At 31.8% G+C, this 25,948-nt stretch overlaps 1 protein-coding gene and 1 pseudogene across 3 annotated transcripts in view; both read right to left on the reverse strand.

Annotated features, from left to right (window-relative positions):
- Positions 1-25,948, reverse strand: part of RUNDC3B (RUN domain containing 3B) — a 131,426-nt gene that overhangs the window by 49,232 nt on the left and 56,246 nt on the right. For all 3 annotated transcript variants that reach the window (XM_011364123.2, XM_011364110.2, XM_023533405.1), the window contains 4 exons: positions 18,166-18,251; positions 7,274-7,363; positions 5,174-5,254; positions 2,875-3,043 (listed from right to left, as the gene is read on the reverse strand). In XM_011364123.2, coding sequence (XP_011362425.1) covers positions 2,875-3,043; positions 5,174-5,254; positions 7,274-7,363; positions 18,166-18,251 — 426 coding nt within the window. The remainder of the gene's footprint in view (positions 1-2,874; positions 3,044-5,173; positions 5,255-7,273; positions 7,364-18,165; positions 18,252-25,948) is intronic.
- On the reverse strand, positions 13,678-14,140 carry LOC111741961 (annotated as a pseudogene).

Here is a 25,948-nt window from a genome sequence, read left to right on the forward strand (position 1 = left end):
TCATATCTAAAGGAGAACTTAGCTAGATACATTATTCTTGGCTAGTGGTTTCTTTCATTCAATAGTTGAATATTTGATTCCACTTCTTTCTGGTTTGTAAGGTTTGTGCTGAGAAATCTGATGATAATCTAATGGGTTTTCCTTTATAGGTTACCGCCTTCTTTTCCCTGGCTGCCCTGAAAATTTTGTCTTTGTCGTTGATTTTTGATAATTTTAATACAATATGTCTTGGTGAAGGCCTTTTTGGGTTGAGATAATTGGGTGTTCTGTTGACTTCTTGAATTCCGAGCTCTAGCTCATTCCTTAGATTTGAGAAATTATCATCAACTATTTGTCTGAAAATGTTTTCTAGTCCCCGCTCTTCTTCCTTCCCTTCAAGAATTCCCATTATTCTTATGTTTCCTCCCCTGAGGGTATCAGCGAGTTCTTGTATTTTTATTTCATTATTTTTTATTCTTCAGTTTCTGCTTCTTCCTTCTGATTTATTTCTAGATTTCTTTCTTTGATATCACTGATCCTTTCCTCCATTTGGTCAACTCTATTTCCCAAGCTTGTTATTTCAGTTTTCGACTTTTACAGTGTGTTCTTTATCTCCAGAAGGTGTATTCGGTTCTTTTTTAGGGTTTCAATATCCTTGCTAAAAAATTCATTCTGCTCATCTAGTTGTTTTTCAATTCTTGAAATTGTTGATTTGATTTGTTTCAGATCTCACTGAGTTTTTTCGGTAGTACCATCCTGAATTCTCTGTCACTTAAGTTGTATATTTCTATGTCTGGAAGCCTATTTTCTGGAGATTTTTCTCTTTCTTTCTGAGATGCCTTGTCATTTTGGTTGTTCATGGTGTTTAATGGACTATTTCTCCACCTGGGCATTAACGGAAGTGTGTACTGCTTTTTTTTTTCCCCAGAAAGATTTATTATATAATGGTCCCTAGCCTGTTGCAAAGAAGGTGTTTTTCTTTTGGTTTCCAGTAGGTGGCATCTAAGCTTCTTGGATCTCTGCTGTATATAAAGTCTTAATAATGTCTTTTTCTTCCTGAAAGATGTTTAATTGTGCTCGCTACCCTCAGTCTCAGTTTCTGTCAGTGTTAGCGACAGTTTCGGTAGCGTTTGCTCAGATTCCCCTGAAGTTCTCCGGCATTCCTTCTTGGACAGTATGGGGGGGAGGGGCCCTCTGGAATGGGGGATGGATGCTGTGGCTCGGCCTTGGTTTTGCAACCATGGCTGGTAAAATACAACTGTTGTTTTTCTGCTGTCCCCGCTTTTCTGCCATCCTCGTTTCTCTACCTTCTGCCCTGATGACTGGGCACTGCGGCCTGCTGCATGGAGCTCACAGATTTCCCAGGCAAGGCTGCTCCTTCTCCTCTCCCCCTCCTCCTACAGGGAACTCTGGTGGCTGCGAGAGGCAGCTTCTTCATTCTCCCAGTCCACTGCTGGACACCTGGGTTCTGACCTGTGGTAGCTCTTATGAGCAGATCCTATGCTCGGATGTGCTGGTGTGCAGTTTGGGTGTTTTTCATTGAGTTTTAGATGTTCAGCTTATTGTTGTTTCAAGGGGACGTCTCTCACTCCACCATGTTTTTCTGCACTCAGAAGCTTTAAATTGGCCATGATGAGACTATTTACCCACAGAGAATCAGCAAATACTACAAATCAGGGCTCCTCTATTTCCTCTGAGAAAGCCAGTTGTTCAATGTATTTTAGAACACCAATTCTACCCCATGTTGGTCATTATTATAGTTGTTGTTATTTAATGTAGTCAAGGTTTATTTACCAATTTCTGTGCTTACTCTGCCATTTTGCATATCACTCCAGCCTTCTAGGTCCAGTTTCCATCTTGAATGATAGTGGGCCTAGATCTGCTGTCCCCCTGTTGGTATTAAAATGCAAGTATCTAGCTTAAGGGAATAGGTCCTCACCCCCAGCCCAGGGGGCTGCAGTGGCTTTAAGTCATGACTTATTCCTCTTGTTTTTAGGTCTTTCTAGGTTTCTGGTCCTTACCAAGCTCCTATTCTTTGAGAGAGCAGCTCCGCATGAAGTGCTTTTAAAACAGTATTCTACTCAGCATTTTTAGATTTTACAATGTAAAGGCTTTCAGATTATCTTAGTCTGACATCATCTTGGTACGAGAAGTCTTCTTTAATAGAGTATTCAAGTTTTCTTCCTACAGATCATGCACATTTTTATAGCTATTATAAATGGGATCTTTTTCTTTATATTTTCTAACCAGTAGCTGTTTGTCTACAGGAAATCTATTCATATTTGTAAACTGACTTTGTAAGCATTTTCCTCACTGTTTATTTGTTCTAATATTTCTATCACACATTCCATCAGGCTTTCCTGTATAGATCATCTAAGAATAATGACAATTTGAAAGGTAGAAAAGAAAATAGATAATGTAGCAAAAAAGATGAAGTTACAACTCCTTGAGATAATGGAGTTTATTTTTCTTTTTCTTATATACTCTTCTTTGCCTAATGCAGTGCATAACACAGAAGAGCTGTTAAAATAACTAATTAAAAAAGAACAAACAAGATGTACATGGAATTTAATTTAGGCAATTACTGAGTTTTCGCAAACCAAATGATCTTTTATGAAATTAATCATAAGAACTAAAATCTCAAACATATAAATGAAACTGTATACAGAAGTATAAGTGGCTTATTTTCACATTAAAATGTTAGAAAAAGATTAACAACAAAAAAAAAACCTTTCCTAAAACTTTGCCTGGTTTTTAATTAACAGGAAGACAATTCAAGAACAGAAAGGAAGGAGCTAGGGGCAAATATTTTCATTCAGTCAGATCTTTTGGCAGTAACAGTCTGAAGGCAATAACTAGAACCAAATTAAATGATTTTTGACAATTGATAAATACCTTCTGTTCCAGAGTTAGTTGATACTTTTGTTTAACTCGCTTACACTTGTTGAACCAACTATTCTCATCCATAATAAAAGGAGGCCCGACATTCTCTGGAGTGCTGCTTTCACTACCACTGCTCCCCAACGTCCTCAGCTCTTCCTCATCACTGCTGATACTATCAGAACTGAGAAGATTAAATTTTAAAAAGAAACGAAGTTAATAATATGTTCCACTTTAAGAAATATTTCTGTATTTGTAAGCTACTGGTGAGCAAATTCTAAAATATTTAGCACCAAATATATAATTATATTTAAAAGACTTTAGCATTAAATATAATATTATAACGATTTTAGCTTTCTGAAAAATCTTCTTGTATTTTCTAATTTTTCCATAATGAATATGTATATTACTTTTTAAAAATATTAAAACAGTAATTTAGGGAGGGATAGACTCAAGGTTTCTTAAAATTAGGAACCTAATAGAGTTTTAAAAAATGTGTCTGATATAGGTATATTTGAGTGTAAGCAATTCCACTTTTAAAATATTGGTTTAGGACAATTAGGATAGTTTTAATTTTTCTAAAAAGAAAAACTCCATGGTCAGTAATGCTAACTGCTTTGTGACTAGGTTGAATTGGTACTTCTCATCTCATTTTAATATCCTTCATATCCTTTAGTATATAAAGGAGAGGAAGCTATACATATATGTTTAGATTAGCGCATTAAAAAAGGAGGAAATTGCATAAAAATTCAGACAAAAAGTGGTTCATCAGTTGAGGACACAGAGTATATATATATGTCATTATATGTTCAATCTCAGGGCACCAGTTAAGAAGGTTCCATTATTGCATCTTTTAAAAATCTTGTAATAATTACTACAGCCTCTCATGTAAATAAGGGATAAAATTAGTATTCACATTTATCTTTATATATTTGATTTAGGTCATTTCCTAAATCACTAAAAATAGTCTTTCCATCTACATGTTGATGACCAAACTCCTATCTCCAGCTATTATGTTGCTCTTCAGTTTTAGATTTGTTGCTCACTTTGCACAAATTACTTGTTTGACTATGGACAAGTTACTTGACCTCTTTGTGTTTCAGCTTTCTCATTTGTAAAATAAGGATAGCTATCTCACAGGCTTTTGAGGATTAAAGAGTTAATAAAACACTTAGAACAATGCCTGATATAGAATAAGCATTCAACAAATATTACTATTATTTTTACTAGTATTCTTTTGAACTATTCATTATCTTCACAAAATGTCCTATGATCCAACATGTCCCAAACAGTATAATTTTATGCCTGTTCAAAACATCTTCTTGCTTTATTTCTTTTCTAAATCTAACAGTCTAGAATTATCCCTTTCCCTAAGGGATACACTTACTTAAGTTAGAAATCTTGGTAACACAATACTCTATTTCTCCTTCTTCCTCATCACCTAAAATATCTTCACACTCCTAGCTCTTAAATAATAGTGACTTCTTACCCTAGGTGGTGATTATCTTGGGACAGAGACTGCGTTCTTTTTCAGAAGTTCGTGAAGTTCCTGTACTCTCAACATTTATGTATCCCTAATTCCAATGAAAGTTTCTTTCCAACATTAGGTACTCCACAAATACATCTTGATATTATGTGTGTATTACATATATAAATATATTACTCTCTCTCTTATAGCTCTGGCCTGATTGTAACATTTTAGAAGTATATGAAGTTCATCATTCTATTCAGGAAATTAATTAATGCAAGCAGACCTTCAAAAAAACCTACAGATTTCATTTGATTCATTTCCAATGCTGATGAGATTGTGGGAAATCCATAACTCTCACACAACACTGGTAGTAGGCTAAATTGGTACAACTCTTTTATGAGGATAGACTGTAAAAGCCTAAAATTTTTCATTGTATTTACCTGAATAACTCCATAATTCACAATAGAAAACAAAAGAAAATTAATTTTCACAAATATTGTTCATTATTATTTTCTTAATAATGAAGATAAAATGGAAAATGGTCTAACAAATGAATTATAGTTTTGAAATCTTGATGGACTATCATAGAGCTATTAAGTTTATTACTATAATGGTTATAGCAATAGAAATACATGCTATTTTTTAAAAACTATACTGATGTTGAGATTACAATTTTGTAAAAAGTATATATTTACATAAATACCAAAAATGCAAGTTTATATTTTTTTAATTTCTGATGTGAAATGTTTTACAAAAAGTAATTTTAATCAGATAAAACATTGTACAATAAAACATTCAATAATAAATTAAGATTACAAAAACGTATTTCAAAATGTCACAAACCTTTGGGTAAACTTCAAATATGGTGTATAGTCTATTACAGCAGGAAAGTTGCCATCCAATCCCTCTCCTTTTAGGCAGAAGCTAAGACAACAGACAACAAATATTCCATATTAATACATAAAATGTTAAATCAAAATTAAATGTTATCAACAATCTCTCATTATAGACATTTGTTTCATCAAATTGCAGGTGAATTTTTTTATTGTAATTTCTATGGTACTTGTTACAAATGAACATCTCAATTAAGATATTCTACCTTCAATACCAGTGACAAAGGACTGTACAATACACTGTTATATAAATATATTATGCAAAAGTAAAATTTACTGAGAAATCTTTCCAAACATGTTTATTTATTTCATACTATCTTAGTCTTTATTAAACCTTTTAAGATGTCACTGGAAATTTTTCAAATGAAGATTTGTTGTTCGCATTTACACACAAATTCTCAGGTGACACTCTACACTCCTAAAAAGATCTGAATAATTAGAAAATGAGGGTTTTCTAAAGTTCTGAATAGGTGAAAGGACTTGCATCTTAGACCTAAAATGAATACTAAAAATCTAAAATGCTCAGCCAATACTTTTTGAGGCCATGGCAACAAGATAGGTTAACTGACTTGCCCAAAATCATACTGTTAAGTCTCATTAAGCCAGTAAAGAAACTAGATCTCCTGGTCCCCTAATCCAGTAATCTTTGCTTTGTATAATAGTATATACAACTAGATTTTTTAAAAGTGTTTACTTTTAAGGTTACTACTATTCAAAGGAAAAATTATATCTTCTAGAAAGATAAAGGAATATTTAAAAGATATAGGTTAATCTTTCAAAGGCAAAAATTCTACTATGAACTTGTACTTTCTGGTATCTTTGGGAAGTTTGCCAATTGAAACATCTGTTCTAATATATTAATATCAAAGGTAGGTATGTTTTTTCCTAGACGAGAATCAAAGTGGCAACATTTTATATGGGCTTTCCTTCATTTACAGAAACATTACCATATCTTTAAGACATTTGCTTCCAGCTGATTATATAGTATCAAAGGGTTACAACAAACGAACAGTTCACATTCTTATCTCAGGTTTTTGTTTTTTTTGTTTGTTTTTACCAAAAATAAAAATTATAAAGGATTTAGACAGAGCAAGCAGCATACCATATAAATAGTTAACACCTTCAGAAGAATCATAAAGACAACCTTCATATTGCATTTATCAAGTTCATCCTAAACAATTAAGCTAATTCACCTAACACTACTTTATGAACTACTAAATAGTGAAAATTATAAAGTGACAAATATTTTGAAAAGGAAGTGATTTACTAGAAAAAAGGTAACCTCAGTGAAAATGTGAAGCATTAGTTTTTAATTCAAGACCTAAAAGTAGACTTTCACTTAAGTTTACTAATATTTTTGGAATTTTAAATGATATATTTCAACAAAAATATAATATTTCCTTCATTCTTATGCTTTGAGTTTTTGTTGTAGACAAACTTTTTATTTTTAGTATAATATAAATCTTGGATCAATTAAAGAAATGCAAAAAGATGCTTTCATAAATCTAAAAAAGAACTTACAATGTCCCTTTTTAGCATTTATTAGTCTGAGATCAATTCATCTTGTGGACAATAAAAGCAAGTATCAACAATATTTTTTATATTCTATATACATAACACAAGAAACACGATACCTTGTCAGGATCTTCTTTATCTAAACAGATAAGATAAATAAAACCTTTCTAGCTTTGAATCTACTTTTAGTGTATTTCTTTTCATTTTAAAGCGGTAGCTGAAAAATACTGAGAGATAAGATCCAAAACCTTCCTTCAGTGCTCCTCGAGTACATGATTTTTCTGCTTGAGGAATGTAGTCTAAGCTTTCTTTTTACCCATTTAGAGAGCAAGCCTGTCAGTTAATTCCTTAAGTTTGAGACAGTCTCTTTTCAAAAAATAAACTCATTTAGAAAACTTATGTCATTTGAAAGAAAACGTGAATCAAATATCAATATCCAACTGTATACTTTTCTCGGAAAATTGAAAGAAAAAAATCCTAAGAAACTATTATAAGATAGAATAATTTAGAAATCGAACACATTTAGATTAAGTACCTGAAATCAATAGCATTGAGCCCAAGTAGCATGCCAGCAAGCATATTTGCTTCCTCACCCAAAACAATCGCTCCATCTTCATAAAATCTCCTAAAAATTGAAATAGGTGAATATATAAATATAAAAAAAAAAAAAAGACTGAAATTTCATCTAGGGAAATCACTTAGAGCCCAAACTAAAGTAGAAAGAACTAAATTTTATTTGTCAAAATAAAAACATACTAAAAAATAAATAAAAATAAATAAAAACACACTTGGATTATCCAATTCTGTAAGTATTTAGAAAAAGAAACTGTCACCATAACAAAAAAAATTATGTTTCCACCTATCTTAAAAAGAATCCCCAAACTGACTCTTTCAATGGGCCTAGACCACCTAACATTTTTCCCTAATAGTGAAACAATATAAATGTAATCTGAAAGGTGCCAAATTCATGGTCATTTATACTGGTCTATTTTCAAATGACGTAGATATTGTTCTATACATAGAACAAACACAAACATACATTCTGCTTTTCTGTAATCCAAGAGTTATTACCTAAATTAAGAAATAGGAGGATGTGATTATTAGTACTTTATGCTAACCTTTAACACTCTAATACTAATAGGGCAGATGAGCTACCAACTTGGTTGCATATGAAAAACAAAGTACAGTATTGATATCTCTTTGACAAAATACGAATATGAATATTTTTGCAAATCCTTGTAAAGCCTTCTGTTTTGGCTGTTTTTAAAAATACAACTTTATTTTAAAATATTTAAAATAAAAATTAAGAAAAACATATCAAAAATGGGCCAAAAGTATTTTTCCACACAGAATGTAAGATCACTGAACTTACTTTTTAAAAAAATACTATGCAAAAACTAGTTTATGTTTGGTAACCAGGGTTCATTAAATTGTTATATCTATTTATATTACATATAGACAGTAAACACTAAGCTATAACACCCCATTTAGTAAATAAAATTTGTCTTGTTTTCTGTATTTGAGTTTTTAAAGGCTGAAAAAGATGTTAATGTGTCCATAATACCACCACCAATTTTGAATAGTTCACGATTTACCAAATACTTTTACATACATATAATTTAATACTTGCAAAAAAGCCCATGAAGTAAATGAGGAAGGAAATGTCATTAGTTTCAAACTCACCATCAAGAAAAGAATTAGGTTAAAACAATTTTCTCAAGCTCATGTTGATGAACTGCTCAAGGAGGAAACCCAATTCTTCTTACTTTAAGTTCTATATATCTTCTATTAAACCATACTACTTCTTGTAAAACAAAAATATTTAAAGAATTTAGTATCTATTATGATTCACAAGGAATTTTAAATAAATAAAAAGTACACAGGAAAATAAGACACCACTATTTACCTTCTGACAGATGTAAGGCTGCAAACAACCATGGTAGGAAGACTAGCTTGGAATAGATGTTAGCTGTTTCCTTGGAAACACGGGAATTGCTATTATTGATTTACATAAAAAAGAAAAACTAGAACTTTCAGCTTAACAAAAACTAGTAAAATAAATGGAAGTAATTTCTATGTATTTAATTGAGGTGTTTCACAAAAAGGTAAAGATATGTAGACAACACTGAGATTTTCCTCCCTACCCCCACCCCAATGGCTAAATTGGCTGTTGAAAGAATATTTTATTGACTCCCAGAAGAACTATGTCCAATGGTTCTAAATCACCAAATTCTGTGGGACATATGCTTTAGAAAACAATTGTTTTTTGATACTGGGAACTATCCATTATTCCTAGTATTTCCCTAAATAAGGTCTATTTTTTTTTTAATCTCCCCATCTTGAGCCCACCAAGTTTAAAAGTACATTCTAAGAGTCGGATCAAAACTATTCCTTGTTTTCTAATGTCAACATTGTATTAGGGACCATTTAAGAATACCAAAAACAAACCCTAATTGGTTTTAGAAATTTTATTTATGTATATATAATATTGTTTTAATAAATTTTTTTGGCGTTAGTGTTATTAAGGATTTTTAAAACTAACCAATTTAAGTGAAATGCTTGCTATATGTGAAATCAAAAATTCCACTCAAATAAAACCATACCTGAAGCATAATACTGTACAGACTTGATTAAATATAACAGTCTTTACTGCAACAGAGGGGAGAGAAGGGCAAATAGAAGAGGAAGGGCTAGTTAAGAGAATCCTCCATTGAATGCTGAACTTTTTCATTACTAGTTCTGGTAAGAAAAAAATATTTTTCAAAAGTTTGAAATAACATTAAAAATAAGTCAGTCTATAAAACAGTACTGAATTGATCTGAAAAAGATTGTATTTTAATCATTTAACCAATGACAAGTCATTCATGTGATTTAAAAGGGTAGAAGCTGTTAGGAAATTTTAACTTTTTATTTCCTTAAACTAACACATCAATAATTTTGACTGAAAATCTGATTCCTGTTATCAACACTTTCAAAGACTTCAAAAGACTGTAAGTTTTCAACCTCTTCATTTTTATCTGTAGAAAAACTGGAGCATTAATAAAGTTTGTTTATATAACCAAGGTTATGGAACAAATGAGCCAAAAGTAAAGTCTAAGATGACTAACCCAATAATAGTAAGGTATACACTAAAATAATTTCCTTTTGTTGAAAATATTTTTTGTTCTAAAGAAAATATTTTTATGAGAAGGGTCTAACCAAAACAGTGTACTGAACTGCAAAAAACATATTATAAATACTGAAAGTACCAAGGTGAAAAATATATATGACTTCCATTTAAAGATTTATATATTATAGTTATCTTTAAAAAAGTTTTGTTTTTTAGAAGCAAAGGAAAATTGTGAGCAATTATCTGATATGGCTGTAAACTGAAAGAAAAGTCTCCACTTATCATTAGGTATACTTTTTCCAATTCTTTGTATATTGACAAGAAAAATATTAGAAACCATAAAAGTATTTAAAATAATACTCTAATAAGAACAATACCTTTTTCTCTTGTAACATATAATTTAACTCTAATTGAAATATGTTTCTATAATGCTATCCTTAGTGTTCATTCTGTAAGACTATTTTAAGGTTTTTCAAGTACTTCAATAACAAATATCCTTTGGGTGGGATACAAAGTAAACAACCAGTATAAACTATGTTGATATTGCACAATATCATGTTTTCAAAATTTCCTTTTTTAAAAATCATTAAAAGTGCATATTAAAAAATGTGAAACTTATCTTAACCAAAGAAAAATTTTTCTTGTTCTCTTCCCTAATTTAGTCTTTATATAAGAAACTTTGAGGAGATAAGGTTCTCTATCATGACATGCAAAACACATTACAGCATTATAAATAAATGCTATATTTTATTCAAATTCAAACTGAATCAGAATGAAAAACCAAAAAGTAAATGTCCAAAGGTCTTGCTAAGAATGTGAGATTCATTATTTATTTAATCAACAAATATAAAATAAATTCCTGCTATGTGGCAAGAACTGTTTTAGGTACTAGAGTTAAAATGGTGAAAAAGCTAAATATAGCCCCTCTCTGTGGAGCTGATAGTCTAGGAGGATAGGCAACAAACAAAAGAAAAAGATAATTAGAAATGATAAGTAGTATAAAGTAAATAGATTGCTGAGATAAAGAAAAATTGAAGGAGAACCCAGATATGAAGAAAAGCATTCTCAAGGGTTTAGCCTAAGAATTTAGAAGTCTGGTCACCTAGGGTTTTGTAGGCCAATATATAATAATTTTGACCATTTACTGAGTGCCAGGCATAGTTATAAGTGCTTTACATTAACTATCTTCTTTAACTTTACCACCCACATATTGTGCCACAGAAGTAGTATTAAGCAAGTTGCCTACGATTCCACAGCTAGAAAGTGGTGAAACCAGGATTTGACTCCAGAAAATGTTTGCAAAGCCTGCTGGCTAACATAATGAGAAACCATTTAAATAGGAATTAACTTTATCTGTTTTTCTTTTAAGAAGATTGGCTAGAAGCTGGATGACTACTAGCAGAAGGCAAACTGGAAGCTCAGTTGGGAGGCCAAGAGAAGAGTGTAGGCTGGAGATAAGAGAGGTATGCATTACTGTAGCAGTCATGGAGATAAAGATAAATGTATATATTGAAGACAGATTTTGGAGGGAGGATTGACAAGACTTGTTAAAGGATGAGGGAGAAAAGAGGAATCAAACATAAACTTTAGATTCTGACTTGATCAGCCATACAGGTAGGTAGTGAAACCATTGCTAAGAAGGGGTAAACAGAGTTAGAGTAGGGAAGAGGGGTCCAGATATCTCAACTATTTATCTAGAGATTGAAACGCAGTGGATTATATAGGTGGCATTTAATGCCACAGGCAGATGAATGAAATTCTAGGAAGAGAGACAGAAAGGAAAATGAATAAAAAAAGAAGAGCAGACAATGGAGAACTAAGCCCAGAGAACACTGATACTTAGAAGTTGTGAAGAGAAAAAGAAGCCTGAGAAAGAGCAATTATAGAGGGAGAAGGCAAAGCCAAGGAGTGTTATATACAAGTTAAAGGCAAAGCGGTTTTTCAAGAAAGAGGAAGTATTCAACTGTTTTACCTGGACAATGGTGTACAATATAGACAGAGAAATGTCCATTAAATTTGATAGCTTATAGATTACTGGTATTCTTTAAAATATTATCGTTGGTGGAGTGGTGAGGGGCAGAAGGTAGATTAAAGAGAAGAGTAAGGTAAGGAAATGATGACAGTATGTATAAACATTTTTGAGAGTTTAGTAATGAAGCAGAACATGGAAATGAGTAGTAGAGGGAAATATAGGCTTAATGGAGAAGTTTTTCCTTTTAAGGTAGAAGATATCAGTGTATATTTCTATATGGGTGAGAATGGTCCAACAATGGAAACAAAACTGAGGATGAGAGGAAAAGGTGATAACTAAAGAGGTGAATGAGGACAGGATTCAGAAGAATATGGCCTCTGATAGGAGGAGAGACATTTCAAGACAACAAAATAGCACAAAGAGAATATGGTTAAGGTGTAATTGGTGATAGGAATAACAGCATTCATTTATGATAGGTTTAATTTTCTAATGAAAGAAGATCTTTTACTAAATAATAGAAATGTATAGTTCTCTCTAAATAGCAATTTTTAAAGGACAGTTGAATGCTTATTACTCTCAGGTTTCATGTCTGTATGGAAGACCAGGAAGATTATTCTTAACTTTACTATAGAATAATGCCAAATATATCCTGAAGCTTTTTCTTACGTATTTCCAGGAATATGTAGATTTACTAACGAACAAATTTTTAAACCAAACTTATTAAAAGATCTTTCAGATATTTAATAAGCCAAAAACTATTTTTACAGACCATGCAAAAAGACAACAGTTGAATAATTACTCAAAACTTTTAAAACTGAACTATTCTAGAGACAAACTTACATTTGAGATTCTGTTTTCTCTGTAAAATAGTGGGACACTACACTTCCTTTCTTCAGTTATACAAACCTATATTAGTTATCTTTCTTATCCCAATTGTAATTCAATAAGCCTTAAATAATTATTTTTTGGGGGAGGGGGATCAAAATATTTTATTGAGGGCCTTCGGGGGAGAGTCAAAGTACCGGGAAGACAATAAGATCCAATGTCTTCGGCCCAGCTGGGACCTCTCCAGCTTCACAGCCACCGAAAGTAAATAATTTTAAAACAGCCTTATTGATATATAGTTGCAAACCATATAATTCACCATTAAAAGTACAAGTCAATGGTTTTTAGTATATTCAGATATTTCCACTACCCCAAAAAGATACCATGTACTCATTAGCTGTTATACCCCATCTTTCCAAAATTCTCACCCCACCCAGCCCTGTCCACACAACCACTGACCTACTTTCTATCTGTATAGATTTACTTACTCTAAACATTTCATATAAATGAAATCATATACTACCTGGTCTTCTGTGACTAGTTCTTTGACAATATGTTTTCAAAATTCATCCATGTTGTAGCACATACTTCATATCTTTTTTAAAAAGTGTTTAAAAGAAGTTTATTTAAATAATGTTTGATTTGAAGGGAAAACTAGGATTCATTTCTCTTGAAGTAATTTATCCCTACTGAAAAACAGGTTGACCTACATGTAAAGACCTACATGTAAAGACCTACATGTAGCTACATACAAAAGTTATAAAACTGTCCTTTGTTTTATAATGATAAATGAAAAACACTAAAATTTTCCAATCAAACAAGGTATGCAAGGATTTATATGTTCTTTCTCTGTTAAACAGTAAAAGCAAAATAATGTACTGGAATATAAAGATAAGAGCTAAATGAGCGTGAGCACAAATAAAAGGGGCATTTTCACTGAACAAGTATTTTTCATATCCCGCCTTCATTTAATGTACAATAAAGGAATGGGGATAGGGAAAATGAAAGAACAGAGAAACCTATACTGTAGTAGTCAGGATGTGGTGGAACGAAATTGCAGTTTTCTGAAAAGGTATTTTTGGTCTGTAGGAACAGAATTCTGAAGTAAAGAAACAGGTCCCCTTTTTAGTGTGTGCCGGAACACATCAATTGTACTTTCATGTTCCATTTCCTATTGTATGTGTGGGTCTGTTTCATTAATTGGCTGCTCTTCAAATGGGAATCTGATATGTCACAATAAGCTTTCATTAAGCTGTGTATGCCTCTTAATCTTATACTGCACCACAGAACCATTCTGGCCCACCATCTTCAAATAAATATAATCACTGTTCTCAGTCTTGACTCCATCCTTGGGCTTTTCAATGGCCATGGTAAGCTCTGGAGTCTCCTCAGCTACCCTTTCACAAAAGAGGTACCAGACGCACAATGAACGAGCAACCAATTGTGCAAGTACCGGGAGCAGCAGCAGGAGTACTTCATTTCTTTTCTGGATGATTAACATTCTACTGTATGGAATACGAACTTTGCTTATTCATCAGTTGATGGACATCTGGCTTGTTTCCGCTCTATGGCTATTATGAATAATGTGTGCACACATTTTTTTTGTGAACATGTTTTTAATTGGTGATCTCTCTCTCTTTCTCTAGGAGTCATGTACTGAGTCATATAGGAACTCTATGTTTAACTTTTAGAGAAACTGACAGTGTTTTTTCAAAGGGGCTGCGTTATTTTACTTTTCCACCACAAATGTATGAGGGTTCTAATTACTCCACATCCTTGCCAACACTTGTTGTTATGTGTTCTTTTGACTGTACCCATCTCAGTGGGGGTGCAGTGGTATTTCATTGTGGTTTTGATTTATAATTCACTGATGGTTAAGGATCATCTTTCATGTGTTTATTGTTCATGTGCATATCTCCTTTGGAAAAATGTCTTTTCAGATTCTTTGCCAATTTTAAATGTTCTCTTTTTATTACTGAGTTGTAACGGTTCTTTATATATTCTAGATACAAGTCCTTTATCAGTAATAGGGTTTGCAAAAATTTTCTCCCAGTCTATGGGTCATCTTTCACTTTCTTGATAGTATTCTTCCAAACACAAAGTTTTACATTTTAACTGTGTCCAATTTATCTATTTTTTCTTTTATAGCTTGTGCATTTAGTATCATATCTAGGACACTACTGCCTAATCCCAGGTCATGAAGATTTACATCTATGTTTTCTTCTAAAAGCTACATTTAAACTTGAATCATTTTGAGTTAATTTCTGTATATGCTTTGAGGCAGTAGTCCTCAAGTACCTTTTAATGTTTACTTTTCATCTTAATAATGTAAAATCGTTAAACAGATTCAGACTGCAAAAGTCTTTCTTAGCTCTTAAAAGATTTAGTAATTTATCACTATTCTTTCTACTTTTTGTAACTGAGAAAAATGTTTATCAACTCATTTTTTTTTTCACTTCCTGATAGTTCGGTAATTTTTGAAGTTTTATTTTGTACTTTACTCCTCTTACTCCTACTATAATATTGAGAAAATTAACATTTCTTCTGGACACAACTTTTGTCATTATAAATTAAGTTACTGTGGTGTAACTACAAAGTAATAATCAGATCTTTATAAAGTTAATTTTATCTCTACTTCATATTTTCTATATTTGTTACCTCAAATTCTTACCAGAATATTTTCAATCTTGTTTCATATGTCACACTTGTATTTTTAGCTTAATTTTTCTAATTATTTTTCAGTCTGTGGGTGGGAGAAAATTAAAATTTTGAGTAAATTAATTCAGCTTCTACCTTACTTCTTTATTTCTAGGTCTTCCCAGTAACCTACTAAAACAGTTATTTTTTTTTTTTTTTTTTTTTTTTTTAGCTCTGACTTTAATATTGACTCTGCCAACTTCCCAGCTCTGGCTATTTCCCAATAACATCCCAATCTCTAAACCACGAACTCTTGAAGGGTTTTAAATTGCTCACCAACATATCATCTATCTTAGCAAAAAAATCACATGAATTTCTCTAATACATTGGAGCCATCATCATTTACTCCAAGACAAGGATTCATTGTGTTTCCATTCCCCACAGTTTCTCCACCCAATCTTAACCTTGGATTTTCACTGATTAGTACTTCAAGCTTGCCTGTCTTAGCTCATGTAGCTCCTCCTTCTGTGCTGGGGTAAAAACTTGTATCACCATTTTAAAGGACGTCATTACTCTTTATATCTGTGAAGAGTAGAAGAAGAAATCACTTGATTCAGAGACTCCCACGATTCTTAAAGGACGAGAGATCATTTCTCATTTCTACAGCACTTATGTCAGAGAGTAAACAGACAAAAAGTAAGATGCAACTATGCTTTCCAATAGTTTGCTTGTGTTTTACAAACGTAATCTTCCAAACAGATATATTTTGTCTAAAGATTCACAATCACATTTATTTATAATTATAGAAAAATTTCTTTGGTTTGATTTCAGTAAAAAATATAGTGGAAATAGTTTTTAAAAAGACTGTATCTTTTGCAACTGTATTTTTCAGTTAACTTCTAAAATGAGATTTCTAACTCCCTACTTAGTTCCTTTCTTGAGAATTACAAAGCCATTATATTCACATTCAAATACTGTGTGTGTTTATGTGTGTGTATATGTATTGATGTACGTATATACACATATACTAAGCCATGTTTCTGTTTGAATAATATATGTTTATATATAGTTACAAAAATGTTTTTACTTCATGGACTTTTTTAGAGCTGAATCATTTCTTTTTTATCAAAAAGGATAGCTAACAACTGAGAACAAGGCAAAAAGCATTTCCCTTTAAATATTTAAACTACTCATTCTAAAAATAGTCTATTCAAGAATGATTTCTACTCCACCCAACTGCCTAAACTAAAAAACAAGACTAACAATTTAGAGATGTTATTAATACTTTAATTTCTATCTAGAAATCATAACTTTAGTGTAATCTTGTTATTGTATAGGAAATGATTATTATGTAAACTTGGTTTTGATTTATTAATTTAGGATTTTTAGGTTTGATCTATGAGTTTTTGATACTATTTTTATTTTCAAAGTCTTAGTATCCTCAATATTTAGTATCTTTCACAATTAAATTATTTGCTTATAATGATAAACAAAAGGAACAAATGTTTCATTTCTTAAGATTCATTTCAAATATGTAAGAGTTATTATCACCCCAATGTCCATCTTTAGAAATATCCCAAGCATATCATATTGCTTTAAAAGAATTAGATGAGTATATATGAGATTTACTTTATGCAAATAGTTCTTTTAGTTAAAACTCTTTATATCCTGGTCAAAATTTTAATTATAATAGTATTTATCTTCCAAACGAAAAATTTACTATTTTATTACCTAAAAACATAAAGATACCTAAGTAAAGATATTGTAATTTGTACCAGCTAGTCGGTTAAAAGAAGATCATAATAAATGCCCATATTTTCTCAAGAACTGCATTGGACATGGAAATTAAGATTCCAGATTGGATTTCTTTATATATGTTCCTAACTTTCACTATTAAAACTGGTTTATAGTTGTCATCCTTTTCTTCTCTTTCAGAAATATGGTTAATGAGGTTGAAAAAAGTATGGCAATTTAAAAGTGTCTAATGCACTGCTGTCCAATAAAACTTTCTATGATGAAGCGATGTTCTATATCTATGCTGTCTAATTCAGTAGCCATTAGCCACACATAGCTACTGAACACCTAAAATGTGACACAGCAACTGAAGTGAATTAGTAATTTTATTTAATCATAATTAATTTTAATTTACATAGTGGCATGTGATTAGTGGCTATTGTACTGAACAGTACATGTCTAGGGTATTAAAATTCTTGAATATTTTCATTTACGAACATTTTTGAAATGGAGAAAAGTGATTTATATTTAAAACTATAAACATAAATTAGTAGACCAGAGAGTAATAGGAATAATTTTTATACTAATGATAAAAATGAGCCCTTTTTTACCACCATCAAAAGTTAATGAAGCCCTGTTTTTCACATGGCACAGTATGTTATCTCTTAAATGTACACAACTCAAAACGAAAACATCGGTACAGACTGCCCTAAAAAGACAATCAAGCAATCATTAATTATACATATATGTGAATTAAAGAAATGAATGATCTATTTGTATTCTTTATAAGCAAAGAAATAAATGTTGTAGTGCAGAAAGAGAAAGAATTCTATAGGAATTTCATAGTTAGATTTTTCTTTAAATCAGTCAGGGAAAAGTCTGTGGAAAGAATCAAACTTCAAGTGCTGAAAAAGTGAGAATGACAAATAATTTGAAGAGATATTCCAGGCATAATGTGAAGCCTGAAAAGATAAACCAAGGAAGATGTAGGTTTAGTTGACAAATTGCATTTCCTGAGAAGATGGTGGATTTATCTGAGTATTACTAAAAAGAGGAAAAAATGAGGATTCTAGAAATGAAAGAGTCTTATTTCTAAGTCTTTAAGTGACCCTTATAAGTATATATTTGAAAATTAAAAGGACTTTTAAACCTGGTTGTTTTGAAGTCTCTCAGAGCTGTAGAGATGTATTCAGATAAATGTTTTTCCATGAGTGCTACTCTGATCCAGGCTCTACCCTAAAAGGAAGAAGAATGAAATATGAAAAAAAATTAGAAGTTAAAAATTGTTTTGCCCATTGCACCACTGAAAAGTAAGCATTTTAGCATATAAAGAACAACTCATTCAGAAGATACATTTGTTAAAGACTAAAAAAATTGTGAGCAGATAAGAATAGGTAAATTTTGATTATACATAGTATCTATTTTGTTTCTCTGAAGGTATAAGGTTAAGCATGTCGGATTAACTTTCTGAAGAAACAGAACCACTAATATTGAATTATTTGGGTTAGGAATATCTTTTGAATCATATAATGTCATCAGAAGACATAATGCTTTACTTCCATGCCCAAATCAACATGCTAAATAAAATTAGTCCCCCTATAATACATTAATAAAAATAATACGTTAATAAAAATAATCACTCCCACACCACTTGTTTAAGAAAATTTCTCACTTATTTCTCTAAAGGGAGGTTTTAGACAACTAATAATGAACGATATTTCATTATCTAGCATGCATCCAAATCATGAGATACTAAATTTGGTGCCCCCAGAGCATTCTAAAAAACAATTACCAAATATTTAAACCAGAAGAAACAAACACACAACAAAAGTATTCTAGAAGCATAACCTACCACAAAATCACAGAAACAGACAATTCTGACTGAATAGAATAATTTAATTTTATTTAGAAAAGCAGTAACATCATTCAATAGTTGCAACTAACCAAATAATTTTTATAATTCAAAGCATTTCTTCTGGACTCTGTTTAGAATAAGAGAGTATAAGAGATTATATTTGTAGTGAGAATTTAAAAATTCAACTACTTTCTTTTTACTCTCAATCCTTTCACAAATCTCCACGAAGTCCATGAAGATTGACTCTATAGAAAATCAAAACACTGTAGTGGCAGCTGAAATAAAGGTGACACTAATCAATATATATGACAGTCAACTACCAGTATGGAGGAGGGAAAAAAGCATTCTTTAGAAATGACTACAACTCAAATGAATTCACAAAACTCGTGGATTGGAAGGATCGAAAAAGAGTTAATCCAGACAGTGGTAAAATCTGTCAGGTTACAAGCAGTAATATTGTTGGGAAAGGAATGATATGGGTGTAGTTAACATACCAGTCAATGTGCCCACCAAGCTTGCCCAGGACTCACTCCATTGTTCTTGCTGAGTAAGCCCAGGGGAACCTGCAATTAGCTGTGGCTGATTAGAAAAGAAGGAAGAGGCAAGCCACTGGCCATCAGTCTCAAGATTCTCTCTTGAAATTTCATCTAAAAGACAAACTAGTAGTGGTGGCCTGAATCAAAAGTCCAGGATTTCACCAAAACAGAAGCACAAAAAGTTGCTCTCCAGAGAAAGCTATAGGATACTATGCTATTGCTATATAGAAACATGGGGAAAGTCCTGCTTCTTGATTATCCATACAAAACTGGGCTGCACCTACTTTGCTGTTCTTGGAAGTTTGCGGAGTTCTGTTAGATTATAAAATAAATGGTGATGATTTTAACGATTTCTTTTCTAAATCCAACAAAAGAACTAACTAGTACAGGATACACACAGACTTATAAAGGTTGGGGACATGAGTGAGAAAGCTGGAAATTAGGTTTAACATTTTAGACTTTATCAATAAGATAAAGATAATGATTTTTTTCAAAGACAAAAATATTCATTTGTTTGCCACTGAAGGTTTTTGGGAAAAAAAAAAATAGTCAACACTTCTTAATGTAATTAATATATGCTTGGCTCTGTTTTAAGAGCTTTATATACACATTAAGATATTTAACTCTCCCATGCACTGTGTTAGGTTACAACGGTATCGATACTTTACTATATGAGGCAACAAAAAACAGACACAACTAGAAGACAGGAAACTCATCTACAACCACCAAACCAATTAACCTAATTGATTTAATACCCATACACTCTACTTTCCCTTCTATTTCAGCGATGAACTATAATCACTGAAGAGAGTAAAATGGCAAATCACAGAGTGGCAAAGATATTTGCATTATATGTATTCGACAAAAGACTCTCATTTATATAATACAAAGAATTCTTATGAATCCACAAGAAAAAGACAACTGAATTTAAAAATGGACCTGAAAGTGGAAGATTTTTAACTACAGATTCGATTTCTTCAGCAGATATCAGAATATTTAGCTATTTCCTTCCTTTTTGTTAGTTTTGTGATATTTTTTCAAAGAATTTGCCCATTTTGTCTAAATTTTCAAATTTATAGGTGTGAAGTTATTCATAATACTTCCTTTTGGGATTTTTAATGTTTGTAGATCTATGGAATTGGCCTCTTCCTTCCCGATACTTGTAATTTATAATCTCTTTTTTTAAATTCTTAAATAGTCTTGGCTAGAAGCTTATCAATTGTATTAATCTTTAAAAAACATCAATTTTTAGTTTTGATTTTCTTCTAGTGTACATTTGTTTGAATTAAATTGAATTTTTTCTCTTCATTACTTCTTTCTTTCTACTTTGGGTTTATTACTTTTTAAAAAAAATACAGCTTCTCAAGATGAAAGCTTTGATCACTGATTCTCAGCCTTTAAAAAAAAATACATAAACACCTATTTGAGCCTATTTTCCACTAAGCACAAGTATTATATTTTTATTATCATTACTCTTCAAATATCTTTCAATTTCAATAATTTCCTCTTTCATCCATGAGTTTTTTAAGTCCTTCTCAATTCTGACTTACACAAGCATTTTCTAGTTATATTTTTTGTTATTAATTCTAGGTTAATTCTAAATTGTTTAGAAAAGTTCATATGATTTTAATCCTCTGAAATTTGAGATGAATTATAACTCAGCAAATGATAAATTTTTATATAAGTTCTACATGTATTTGAAAAAAATGAATATTCTGTAGTTTTCTAACTTGATTTTCTTACATATTCCAGTTTTCTATTAATATTAATTTTTATTTGTATTTTCTTGAACTCATTATAATTACTTAAAAGTCTATTATCTGCATCTCCCATAGGTATGTTTCCATTGTCTTTTTATTTCTTAGTTTTATCATTGGATGTTATTTCCTGATATGCCTGGTGATTTTTGACTGTATACTTGACACTATGAAAATCTGTAACAGCTCTAATGCTATCTTTCTCTGGGGTTGATTTATTTTTCTTCTAGTAGGCAGACAGTAAACTTGAAACTCACCTTGCACCATTTTAGGGTACCACTTTTAAACCTTTTTTGAGCTGGTCTTCATATGAATTTCCCTTACTCCCAAGGAACAGTCTTTCTGGGGTCTCAAATAAAAGCCTGGACAGAGACCCTTGAACTTGATTGACCTTGAACTCTAACCTCTGATCTCTCTAGAATGAGACTGTGAAATCTCTCATCAGCTTTTCAGCCTTCTACTTGTTGCTTTCAGCTTTAGATTTATGAGATTTTTGCCATGTGCTTCAGAATACTAAGTTGGCAAACACTTCACAGGAAAACTACATGTATAACTTCAGGCACATTTGTCTGCAGTTCTCTCCTCTTGATTAAATCCTGGTTTCGCCAGCAATTCCAAGTTCCAACTTCTGTTTTGCTAGCCCTAGAAAACTAATCCAACCATCTGCCACCTGCAATATACTATGTTCTGCCTCTATACCCATGAAATGAACATTATGCTGAAAGCCAAGTTGAATGTAGGGCTCACCTCATATACCATCCTTCTCTCCAGGATTGTGGCCACTTAAGTTCTCATGCCTTGGTTGTTCTCTTATGTTTTAAATTGGTTTCTTTGTGCATTTTATCCAACTTTTATTGTTCTTCTTGGCAGAAGAGTTCCCCTGATACAAGTTACTGTTATTACTGGAAGCAGAAACTGATTCATTTCTTACCTCTAGGATAATTTATTTTTTAGGTTCCAATAATACCCTTCTAACTTGACTCTCTGCTCTCAACCCTCCTATTTATGAATTCTCTATACTGAACCCAGTTGAACATTTTAAAATGTAAATCAGATTACAAAACTCTATTGTTTAAAAAAAATAAAAAGTAAAAAAGAAACCCTCAGGTAGCTCCCTACTGCATTGAGTATGACATCCAAACTCTTGATCATGACCATATCTTCTATTCTACACCTTGATTCCTTTTAATATTGTCTTAGTATGTTCATAGCACATTTCTTTTAATAATTCACACCCTGAGAATACCTCTGTTTTCTGCCTAGGAATTTTATTTTTAAAGCTCCCCAAGTATTTCTGACATTCTTCCAGGTTTGGGACCATCACAATAAATGAAGGATAGGACATGTCAAGTGGTGTTTAAAAAAGGAGACAGATTTATGAATAGAAAATTCTCATAAAAATGGCCTCTTTGCATTACTATATCTTATTGTAAGGGATAACTCTGGTGTATCTGTGATTAATAACTCCTTGCCTCTGCTTCTTTCAGTAGAAAATTTGGTTAACCTGCCTTTGAGGCATACCAATGATAAGACCAGTTTCTCAACAACGGAAAAAGCAAACAAGAAGATGAGACCGAAAAAAAGACTAGGAAGGATTAGAGACGTGTGTCATAAGAATGTATTAAGGATTACATTTACAGTTCTGACATGATATAGGTTCTCAATAAAAATTTATCAGACGGAAGGACACATGGATATATTGATGTCTGACATGACCAATATACTGAGATACTGGTCTACTATATTAAATTCAATAACAGAAGGAATGTATAGGGTGAGTAACCACAAACTAGTGAAGACTAACTTAGCCAAAAACAATCAACTGTTCTTAAACACACACACACACACACACACACACACACACACACACACACACAGAGGAAAGTAGGAAGAACTGAAGAAAAGTATGCCAAAAAATTTTAAAAAAAAAAAAACAAAAAACTAAAGGGTAAAAGGATTTCTTGAGTTTGAAATCAGTTGAAATACTAAGAAAATCCAATAGAAATATCTGCAAGATCAAAAACAACAGTAACTAAGTATCTAATTTGGGGAGTTTCTGTCAGAGATTACGTATTATGCTTTTAAGTCATCAGGCTAATAACAGGGAAGATGGGTGAGGATAGGTGAGTTCAGAAGGGAGTGAAATAAGTGCCTGTTGAAATGAAGCTATTTTTCTAAAAGTGCTAATTCTAGTCTGAAACCTAAATAGATTAATGTATAGAAATCCTATGTCCCAGAATCTCTGCATATTATAGAAAAATAGCTGTAAATATACCTAAGATGGATAGATAGACTATAGACATGATTTTCAATTCAAATTTTCTATTCCATTGTTAGGCTATGTTTAGGCACTGGAAAATAGGTTGACCTAGTCACAGACTAAACAGAGAAAGAGAATAGTCTACATTTCATAGCTCTTAGCTTAGTGACTAAGTATCAGATCTGCCATGGTGGCAAGTTTCTACATTGTGAATTTAAGTTGTACAGTGGTACCAGGACATAGACAACCTGATTCAATCAATTCAAGTAAATTTAAAGAAGGTTTCTATACTGAATTAGACATTGCTCCACAGTGCATCTTGTCTTCCATTGCTTAAAATGACATTCACATAACCATAAATGTGTAATCAGAGTGAATCTGGCTTCTTATATAAAATTTAAAAATTAAGCTCTAACTATTTTGGTCCCAAGTATATTGAATTGCACATTGTTCAGCAAGTAGGTTTGATACTTTAATTCTAGTATGTTTTCTCAAGTGTCAAGTCTGGATGAGAGTATTATACATCAAGGGTCCCCCAACGCCCGGGACATGGACTAGTACATGGCCTGTTAGGAACTGGGCCACACAGCAGGAGGTGAGCGGCAGGCAAGCAAGTGAAGCTTCATCTGTATTTGCAGCTGCTCCCAGTGCTAGCATCACCCTCTCAGCTCCACTTCAGATCATTAGGTATCAGATTCTCATAGGAGCACCGGTCCCTGGTGCCAAAAAGTTTGGGGACCACTGCTATATATGCTAGTAGTCACTCCAGACAAAGGCCCAATAAACCTGCCATCTGAGGTACTTGTTTAATCTTTCAATCCTGATACTTGGCAGCTGTGATTTACTGAGTAGATTAAGTACTTTACTTGTCCCACTGCAATGAATAGACTGAGGCAATCTCTGCCTGCCGATTTTCCCCAGAGTAACCAGGTAAATCATAGATCTCTCTTTTCCCACTAAATATAATATATTTGAGGCTTGATCAAAAACAAAGACAAAAATGCAGGATTTGGAACATGATTGTTCTGTGGTATTTTGATACTCAACACCAGTTTTTTACAGAATAAATATTAACTCTGCTGGCATCTTGCTGTGCAAGGCCTAATCCTAAGAGTCTCATTAAAAGAGGTGGTGAGCTAGGGTTTGGGTCCAAATGCTACATTTCTAATATTTGTTAACTTCTCAATTACCTTTTGTATTTTGGAGTGTGCTAGTGCTATAAATATATTTTCTCCCATATTGATAGAGTTTAGAATACACTTGTCATGTTAATCTCTCCTGCTTTTAATTTGAAAATACGAAAATAAAGTTTATGTACCACCTGGGTACTTTCTGTTATTATAGACTTGATTAATTCAAATTACAGCTAGTTTTTTAATCTTAACCTACAGAAACCAAAATATTATTCTTAAACCACAAGGAAAACATGAGAGAACTGATACAAACTCAATTAAGATGCAAAGGAGAATTCAAACTCTACATTTTAAAAATCTGTAGTCAATCAGACAATTAGAAAGTAAATAAATGAATAAATTCAATAATTTGAGAAAATGGAGCCCACAGGACTACGAAGACAATAGTTGTGACTAAAAAGAAATCTGTTAATATACAATAAAAAGCAAGATGAAACATCTATGAGAAAAGTTTTTAATTAAAAAATAGGTATAACTGATTTAAAAATGAAGACATTATTGGCTTAAAAAATATATGAGGCAGAGAAGAAAACTGATTCAATCAGTTAGAAGATACTGAAGCATAAAGTTAACTGTTGCTCAGACAGCCCTTTGGTTGGAGACGCAGGAGGCAGTGAAGCAGAAAGCTGTGGTTTTAGAAAGATGACAAAAATCACAGCTATCAACTCTATCCAAAAATGCAATTCCATATTATGGATTTTAAGCTGTTTATGTTTCTAATTATGTCACTATATTTAAATATTATAAATCTTGTTTTTAAAAACTTATTCAGTTCATGTTTTACAAAATGTTTTAATTTCAATATATATTAGTCAATTTTGTGAACCAAAATTTTCCAAAAGAAAAAATGAATTCCTAAATAGAAATGGATACAGGAATAATAAACTGAGAAACTATACTTTTGAAAGATGATTGTTATACTTTGCTTATTATTTATAACTTTATAATTGTGAAATAATGGATTATGTCTTAATTTTAAAACTATACAAATCTATTTTCAATCTTTATTTTCTACTTAGTTTAATGAAGTGTCCAAAATAGTAAGAAAAGCTTACTATTAAAAATCCAATCCAATTAAAAAAACCTCCTAAAGCTGACATAGCATATATCAGTAGCTAAGACACTTTACAATCTTAAAAATTATTGAGGACTCCAAAGAGCCTTTATGTAAGTTATAGCTATCATTATTTACTGTATGTTAAGTCAAAACTGGAAACTTTTAAAATATTAAGTAATTAAAAAAATAAACCCATTATGTTAACATAACATTTTTATGAAAAAAATATCTTTTCCTAAAGAAAAATATTAGTGAGAAAAATGGATGCTTTACAT

This window comes from Pteropus vampyrus, unplaced genomic scaffold (genome assembly GCF_000151845.1).
Source record: "Pteropus vampyrus isolate Shadow unplaced genomic scaffold, Pvam_2.0 Scaffold4, whole genome shotgun sequence".
Lineage (NCBI taxonomy): Eukaryota > Metazoa > Chordata > Mammalia > Chiroptera > Pteropodidae > Pteropus > Pteropus vampyrus.